The following is an 8,969-nucleotide window of genomic DNA, read 5'->3' as shown; positions in this document are numbered from 1 at the left end:
CATATTTGTCATGAATACAAGGGGGGCAAATTGTGGCTCCAATACTTCAAGAAGATCTGCTTGGATGGATTCTTGCACCTGTGCAGAGTCCCAGTGAAGTCAGGTGTCTCTCATTACTTGGACTGGGTCTTTTTGAGTCTGTCTCCACTGCAGCTGGGAAATGTGTGTGAGTATTATGCAACACAAATTAAAGATAAATAACATAGATTCAATAAAGAGGGAATAGAGAGTTTAGCTTTGCCCTTGACAAAAAGCAGGATGCTTCCTTTGCAGGCAGAAGAGAGCAAACCTGTATGGAAATGAGACAGGGCATACAGAAGGTAGCAGGTAAAAGGTGTATTCACAATGTTCTCTGCCCTAAGAGACTAATTGTTGGTTAACATTCACTGGTGTTACAAAGGGAGAATCAAAGCCTGAAACTGGGGCCATTTTTTGTCCTGAGTGCTGGATTTTCCACCACATCCATATTGGAAATCGAAATGCCTTCTTAGGATAACAATTCATAACTTGCATAATCACAATGAAGTATAGTGGCAGTGTGTTCATTGTTGCAGGGCTTCAGTCACATCCATGCATGACATTTGGCAAAGGACTGTCCAATACTATGCAGGATCTCAAAGTTATGGATCTTACTTATTGAGCTAAACTGGGTCAGGACCAGCCTAAGCTCCCTCTCCCGTTTCCCTGAAGACCGCCAAAGGGTCGGGTCCAAACGTGTGGGCCTGTCTGCCTCTCTGTCTCTAACGGGCTGAAATAAGCGGCGCTGGATCAGAACATCACTGAAGATCCGGACACCGATCTCGTGTTTTCGGCCAGTCTGGGACTGAGCCCCGGAGTGTGCAATTTGGGGCGGCTGAAAAAATGCCCCCCCCGGGCCCTGCAGCCCCCGCCCGCCGCGGTGCTACCCTAAGGAGCAGCCCGTTCCCTCTGCAGAGATCTCCCCCGACCAACTTTCAGCCAATTGGAGGCCAGGCTTTCCCATCCAGCTCCTGCAGCCGCCTCTGACTCCGCCCCTCTCCTCCAGGAGCCAGCCGGGGTAATCCTGCAACCGGCCCCTCTGTCCCTGCCCCCTCCTCCATCTCCTGCCCTTTGCAATGAAAGTCCCTGTTAACTCTTCTCCCCTTTAGCAGGCGGCCCGAGTCAGTGCAAAATGCTGGGCATGTACGTGCCGGACAAGTTTGCCCTGAAGTCGTCTAAAGTTCAGGACGGGATGGGGCTCTATACGGCCCGGAGAGTGAAAAAGGTGGGTGATTTCGCTGCTGCTCCTCGGCACTCCTGGGGTCGGCATGACGGGGAGACCAGGGCGCATAGGGGGCTGTGCGCTGTCTGGTGGGTGTATTGAAGAAGCAGCTAGGGCAGCTGTGTAGCTTGCAAGCTACTCCGCCCCCCCCCTCGCTTAGTTTCCAAAATGCTGGGTTCTCCAGAGAAAGCCTGCCACGTAGTACCAGAGTTCACTGCAGCGCCTTCTCCTCGCTGCCTGCAGGGTTTTCGAGTTCAAACTTAATCCAAAACTCTCTCTTTGCCAGAGCTCTCTCCACCGTCTGCTTTGCAGCGGGCAGTGTCTTGCTGAAATGAAAAAACCTCAGTGTTAAACTGAAGCATGTTCTGGTGCATTTAACAGAATCTGTTGTTGGCACGCAAGGACTGAAACCGTGATCAGAAACAACAAACAAAAAGGCACCGTCCCCTAGGGATCTTTGTTTCTTTGGGGAGTGGCATAAAGTGGTTAGCCCAGCTAGGCAAATCCCCGCCCCTGTACATGCATAAGCAAAGAGTGGGTTAATCGTGTGCATAGGAAGGGGTTAGTAGAATGTTTTTATTTTGGTTTGGTGTTACATTTTTATTTGTGTTTTAAAACAGTTTTTAAAACCCAGGCAGTGCCCCTGTCCTGACCTGTTTCTCCATTTCCATCTCATTTTCCATCTAAATATCCCTCCCTCCCCACCAAACTCTTGCTGTTTTTTCACTTTTATCAGAATAAATGATTTAATTTGCTTTGCAGAATAATGAAACTGTGGTGGCTACAGCTGAAACCTCAATTAAGTGCAAATCCCTCATTCAAAACAGGTCACATCCCCTGACATCTGTTAATTAAATTGAGAATTCTCTTGATTATCCACAATCTCAGTTATCCAGAAATATTCAGTGTCCCCCATTATATTTAGATAATTGAAGTGGTACAGAACTAAAATGATCAGTCCCACATTAATTTAAGCTTCTACCTTTTGTTTTTCTTGGATTTTTTTGTGTGTCTGTCCCATTTTTGGATCTTATTGGTTTGAGAGAGGTGCTGTTTGGGCTTTCTTGTGGTGTGTGCAATTCATCTGACTCCACAGAATACAGTGAAATTCATCAAAATTATCTATTTCAATAGTCATTACAATTTTGGGCCTGATTTCCCTCTCTCTTAAGTATAAATTTCACTGCTGTGAAACTGGTGAAAAAGGAAAGTAGAACTTGCCTACACTAAGTGCCAGAATTCCTCCATATTGTTTAGGCAGATGTCACCAGGTGGTGCTTTTACACATAGCCTTCCGAGTACTTTTTCTTAGTTTGGCGGCAAATGTTCAATGTTAGGAAGGCATGCTAAATGTTGCTGTTAGTTTTGTTATGCAAGGCTCTGAGTAGAGGTATCTGTGTAAGCAGCAGATGTTGCTCTCTTCCTTGGTCAACTGAGACCAGTGTTACTTCCTGGGAACCAAGCATTGGTGTATGGCTGAGATTCCTCAAAGAAGGACTTGGCCTGCATGCTATTTGTGACCACCTCTGTTCCAGGACTGGTGTACATGCATAAATAAAATAAATTGTTCATAGGATGTAACCAGACTCCATGTCACTGGGAAGCTTACCTCAGCAGAGGGGGAACAATACTAATTATACTATATAATAGCCATCTGTTGTAATAGCCACCAAAGTCATTCCATTAACAGTTTTTGGGAGGAGGTGCTGAATGTGAAATTAGACATATATTTGAGTAGCAAATTCTGTAGTGTACTCTGTGTTGTATGACATCTTAACTGTATCTTTCTTTCCTGTGGTTAAAGTGCTCCTTTCAGATGTCCTTGTGTTATCATTAGTATTGCTAACCCCAGTTGCTCAAAAATAATGTCACACCCCTCAAAAATCGAGTGATTTTTAAAAAAATATACCATATATACTAGTTCGTAAGCCGAATTTTTTTAGTAAAAAAGGGAAGCACCAGAGAAGGGGGTCGGGTTATGAATGGGTATAGAGAGGGAGAGGTGGGACACAGCCCCTCCCCTCAACAGAGGGAGCAAGGAGAAGCAGCACTGCCAGCAGGGAAGAGGCGGGGCCAGAGTCTCTGCACTTCTGGCCACGCTGCTCTCCCCCCAGTCTCCGAAGCAGCTGCAGCTCCGGAGCTGGCAGGCTGCAACCGTGCCGTTCGCCCCCCGCCCCCCAGAGCAGGCTGTGGCTGAACCGCCTGGGCGCTGGAGCATGCTGCGGTTGTGCTGCCGAGCCCACTGGAACGTGCTGTGGCCGCGTCGCCTGGTCTAGTCTGCTGGAGCAGGCTGCGGCCGCACTGCCCAGCCTGCCAGAGCAGCTCCAGCCAGGTCAGAGACATCCTCTCCAGATAAGGTGGGAAGGGATGGGATGGGGAGAGTGTGGGGGTTCTGGGCTAGGGGTGGGGTTATGTGGGGGGTGGTCACAGGAGTTACTCCCCTGACTCCCAGCTTCTCCCCCCGCCCTCGGCCCCCCAAATTTCCCCACCAGTTGCTATCCCAGCCCGTCAGGGTAAGCAGCTGGCGCGCCGGGACACTTTGTTTACTTAGGTTTACCTCTGTGCCTGCGGACGCTCGAGGTAAACAAACCATCTCGGCCCACCAGCGGCTTATCCTGATGGCCCGGGAGCCAAAGTTTGCTGACCCCTGAATTACAGGGTCGGTTTATGAACAGATTATAAAAATTTTCCATTTTTACTTATCCACCTTGGGGGGGTCGGCTTATAAATGAACCGGCTTATGATCGAGTATATACGGTAATTCATTTTGCATCCTTCTTAATTTGCCTTTGGGTGTGAGCTCTGAGGTTGCACTCAGGTCATGTTTTCAAGCTTTTCTCTGTTACTACAAGGGCTAGAAACTTCGTATTTTATTTTATTTTTTTTAAATGAAAGCTGAGATTCTCATGTTATCTCTTCTCTCTATCAGCTAGACTTTAACTCAAACACCCAATATCACAAAACTCTTGATACAGTCATAAGCATTGGCACTATTGGTTTCTCAGTGCTTTGCTGGAGATGGAACAAGATCAGTTGTTGCTTCCTGACTTTCTTTAAAGTTGATCCCTACTGTGTTTTCTGCCATTTTAGTGATATGGCAGTTTGTCTCCTTTTAGTCACGGTTTCATTCATTATTTTTTATTGACTTGAGAGGAAATGAAGTGTAAGAATCTGGTATTAGTTAGTATATATTGGCATAATAGAATATTTGTTTGCTAGAACTGGTAAATGTGTATATATCTGAAGAAAAGAAACTTGTAGTCATCAAAAAAGGCTGTTATTTACCTCTGGGACCATTGTGTTGCAGGACATATTGGTTAGCTGCCTACAACTTCTGTTTCCCCTCCAAATCTGACAAGATTATTTTTACATTTAAAAATGGCTGCAACTTTTAAAAAAAATCACTTTAAGATTCAGGTCTTTGGGCAGGTCTTCACTTACAACGGTGCAGCTGCAGTGCTGTAGTGTTTCGATGAAGGCCTTGTCTACACTTCCACTTTACAGCGCTGCAACTTTCTTGCTCAGGGGTGTGAAAAAACATACCCCTGAGTGCTGCAAATTTAAGCGCTGTAAAGTGGCAGTGTAGACGTGCACCAGCGCTGGGAGCTACTCCCTTTGTGGAGGTGGGTTTTATATAGCCCTGGGAAAGCACCCAAGCAGTGGGGCATTGGCTTTCTTCCCTAGGCCATAGCAAGTCTAGTGCTGGCCCTGTTTGACAGACCCCCTGAAACCTGCTCGGAGGATCCTTCCCATGGGCCCCGGATCCCTGGTTGAGAACCACTGGTCTAGGGTATGTCTACACTTGGAGCTAGGGGTGTGATTCCCAGTTCGCCTACCTACTCATGCTAGTTCTCATCGAGCTAGCATGCTAAAAATAGTGTAGCCGTGGTAGCGCAGGCAGCGACCAGCTGTGGCATGTGCTAGCCACCCTGAGAATGTACCCCGGGGGTAGCCTGTTCTGTGGCCACTGGCCACTGCCCTGCTACTGTGGCTACACTGCTGTTTTTAGTGTGCTAGCTTGATGAGAGCCAGCACGAGTGTGACATACCAGGGTACAATCCAGACCAATGAGAAGCTGTGTCACCTCTGCCCTCTAACCTGGGGTGCCCTTTACAATGCTTTGCTGCTGTATCCTCCAGCCTGGACTGCTCACAAACTGCCTCCAATGTGTAAGTCGCTCCCAGCTATGTCTGTGTGTGCTACAGCCAGCCAGCCACACCTTGGCTCTTACCAGCCTTAAATATTACCACCGGGTGACCCCAACACGCTCCCAGTCCTAGATTCTCCTGCAGAAATGTGTGTCCTGTACTGCCCAACCCTCTCCTGGACAGTGCAGATACACTGAGTCCGTTATTCCTTTAATATGCACACAACTTGTTACCCAGACACTTGTCTAATCCAGTGTGTTCAAGCTGAAATAAATAGAACAAGTTCATTCACTACAAAGAGAGAGATTTTAAGTGAGTACAAGTAATTAGACAAAAAGTCAGAAGTAGTCATAAGAAAAATAAAGACAAAACACTTACCGGTGCTTAACTTTTGCTATGAATCTAATGTAGTTTAAGTTTTCTCACCCCATGCTTTCAGCAATCTTACTGACCCAAATCTTTAGGTCAGGACCCCTCCCCCAGAGTCCAGTGGCTGCTTCCTTTGTCTCTTCAGGTACAGTGAATGCAATAGGCAGGGAGAGAGAGAGAAGGTGTCTTGGGGTTCTGCCCCTTCTTTTTTTAGTCCTGCCCCCCTTTGAGAAGCATTTCTTGCTGAGAGCAAGGCAACAGGCAGTCTGTGGAAGGAAACTCCATGCTATTTCTTTGCTAAAATGTATTTTTGCCCCCCACCATTTCCTGCCAAAGAATGGCCACTTATCAAGTAATGGTCCATCAGCCTTGTTTACACCTGGTTGAGGCATGAGCTTGCTCTTTGTCTCTGAGGAATTGGTTTAGCCACTCACCAGATTTATCTGGAAAACATACTTTTAGTCATGATCTCAGTTGGTTTATAAATTCACATATAACACTGCTATGTGCATTTTGCCATGATATTACTGATCAGCAAATTCAGTTTTTAAGTGATTCCTCACAAGACACGCCTTGTGCAAAAATATTACACTAGTGTGTAGGATGAGAACGCAGGGGCGTATTCTGTCACAATGAGTATGTATACTCAAGCAGGGAATCACACTCCCAGCTCCAAGTGTAAATGTAGCCTAAAGGTTGCAGTAGAAGTTTTGTGTGATTGGTGTATGAATCACATGTGGTATTCCTGACTTCTTGTCCTTCAACATTATGCAGTATGAAACTATTGCTGCGTTCCACTCCAGAGATGTCTGCGTTTTGATGGTTGGTGAAGTGATTCCTGTAGGTACTTTGTAAGGTGCCTGGGGATATTTTGGGATGAAAGGATTTGTATAAATGTAAAATAGCGGAGCTAACTGACCCAGGGATAGATATAGTCAGTGTCCCATACATTGGTGCAGCTGCACTGCTGTAGCGTGTCTGGTGAAGACGTGCAATGCCAACGGGAAAGCGCTTTCCTGTTGGCATAATTACTCCACCTCGGCAAGAAGCGGAAGCTGTGTTGGCGGGAGAGTGTCTCCTGCCAACATAGTGCCAGTGGGGACAGCATGAAGCTTGCATCGCTTGGGAGGAGTGTGTGTGTGGGGTTCACATCCCTGAGCGACATAAGTTGTATTGATTTTAGGCTGTAGTGTGGACCTGTCCTTAGTCTGCACTACAAAGTTTTGTTTGCATATGTCAGCTAAGAGTGTAAAAAAAAAAAAAAAAAATCATACCCCCTAGCGCTGGCACAGCTCTTCTCCCTTGTATTAATCCCATCAAATCTACGAGTCCTGCCCCCATCACTTCCCCTCCCCCCCCAAAAGTGCTCTGTCCAGTGCCATATCCTCTATCACACATCATCTTCCTTTATGACATCCTACTACTTCTTCTTGAGTTGGCCTTGGCTGGGTTTTTTCCCTTCATTCTTGATCTGTTGGACTCTTACCACATGGTTGTCAGGACTGTGCTTAAAACGACCAACCCAACTGAGCCTGCATTCTCTCATTTTTGCATTTATTGGTATTAATTTGAGCATGTCTCTACATACACATTTCATCCATCTCAATATTTGCCTTTCTGTGGAACAGATCATTTGCTCATGTTTCTTCTTTGTTGCTCAGCGCTCAGGGCCATACATTAAATGTGGACAGACCACTCTTTGGTAGATTTTGCCTTTTAGTGTTACTGGTATCTTCCTGTCACACACTACACCACTTAGCTCTCTCTATTTAAGCCACACATTTATTATCTTAGCTCTAATTTCATCTTCCATTTTCCTGGACTCTAAAACTCAGATACTTGAAGCTTTGCATTTTCAGAGTTGTCTACCTGTCCAGTTTCAAGGATAATTCTTCAGTGTTCATATATTGAAATTACATGCCATATATTCTGTTTTTTCTCTGCTTATTTTGAGCCCATGTCTGTCCAACACATCTCTATTTTTCAAGAAGCTATCTTTCTCCTCACTGCATAGAATATCATGTGCACCAAGGTGCCGCCTTCTGTATGTTCCTTGTGAGGGTGTCTAGAATGAGAACAAACACAAAAAGGGCTTAATGCTGACATAGCTGTGCTGCAAAATTCTCAGTGTATACAACACTGTGCCGACAGAGTGAGTTCTTCTGTCAGCTTAGTTAATGTCATTCAGGGGGGTGGTTTAGCCACGCCGGCGGAATTCCTTCTGTTGCTGGTATAGCTATGATGGTAAAACATTTGTAGCCTGGGAAACTGATGGTTTGTCTAATCTTCTTTCCCTCACACACCTATGAGGATAATTATATTAAAGATTGTGAGGTTATCAGATACTGTGATAATGGAGGCCATATAAGTACATGAGATAGGTACGTTCAGCTTCTCATCCTCCCTTTGAAAGTTTGCAAGTAGATTGTTTTCTCACTGTCATCCTCACAAAACAAACCTGGTCATGATAGTCAAACTTTCTACATTGTTAATTGCCATTAATAATTAAGGTTCTGCAGATAAAATTATGTCCTCACCTTCAGCCATGCAGCTCCCTTGGGCTGGATTCTGTGTGCTGCTAAGGCTATCTTGTGCTATCTAAGTGGCTAGAAAAGGCCCAGTGGAGAATTCTCCTACAAAAGGGAACTTCACTGGCATAAAGTTGCCTAAAGTATCTTTACTGCCTTTTGTGCCAGCCACTCCCCATAAGAGGGAAGGATGAGCTCTGTTACACCTGAGCCACCAATGGCATACAGTCCTTGCACTGAAGCTAACTTGCTATGAGATTGGGTTGCCCTACATCAGGAAACCCCAATCAACTCCCAGGCCACCTCCTCCTGCTCCATCTAAGCACACGATGTGGCAGATTATGCCCATTGCTCTCAGATTATGCCCCGTGTAACCCTGAAACCATTAGAGTTATGTAGGTTTGCTAGGGTCTCATTGAGGGCATAATCTGAAAACAATATGGTCTGCATGGGTGTAGCTGTGCACCTAATTTGACATGCAGAACTTCCATTACTGGTGCAAGAGGGAGAGAATCCAGTTTCAGAGCCAAGGATGGCATGCTGAGGACATTTGTTATGGAGATAAGTGAGGCACGGGGAATATGGAGCCTCAGAAAGCCAGCATTTACACGGTCACTTTTAGGTCCTGCCTGTGTGTACATCTGATCTTCATCTCCATCATTCCCTTGGGCTCCAGTCTTCTTG

The 8,969-nt window shown here is 45.9% G+C and overlaps 1 protein-coding gene across 7 annotated transcripts in view; it reads left to right on the top strand.

The window, feature by feature from the left end:
• Positions 1-1,016: 1,016 nt before the first annotated feature.
• Positions 1,017-8,969, top strand: part of PRDM5 (PR/SET domain 5) — a 138,012-nt gene continuing 130,059 nt past the window's right edge. For all 7 annotated transcript variants that reach the window (XM_034771862.1, XM_034771863.1, XM_034771860.1 and 4 more), the window contains exon 1: positions 1,017-1,243. In XM_034771862.1, the coding sequence (XP_034627753.1) occupies positions 1,151-1,243 (93 nt within the window). In that variant the 5' untranslated portion in view covers positions 1,017-1,150. The remainder of the gene's footprint in view (positions 1,244-8,969) is intronic.

This window comes from Trachemys scripta, chromosome 5, assembly GCF_013100865.1.
Source record: "Trachemys scripta elegans isolate TJP31775 chromosome 5, CAS_Tse_1.0, whole genome shotgun sequence".
NCBI classification, from domain to species: domain Eukaryota; kingdom Metazoa; phylum Chordata; order Testudines; family Emydidae; genus Trachemys; species Trachemys scripta.
Note: the sequence above shows the minus strand (reverse complement) of the source record. Positions and strands in the feature narration are given on the sequence as shown.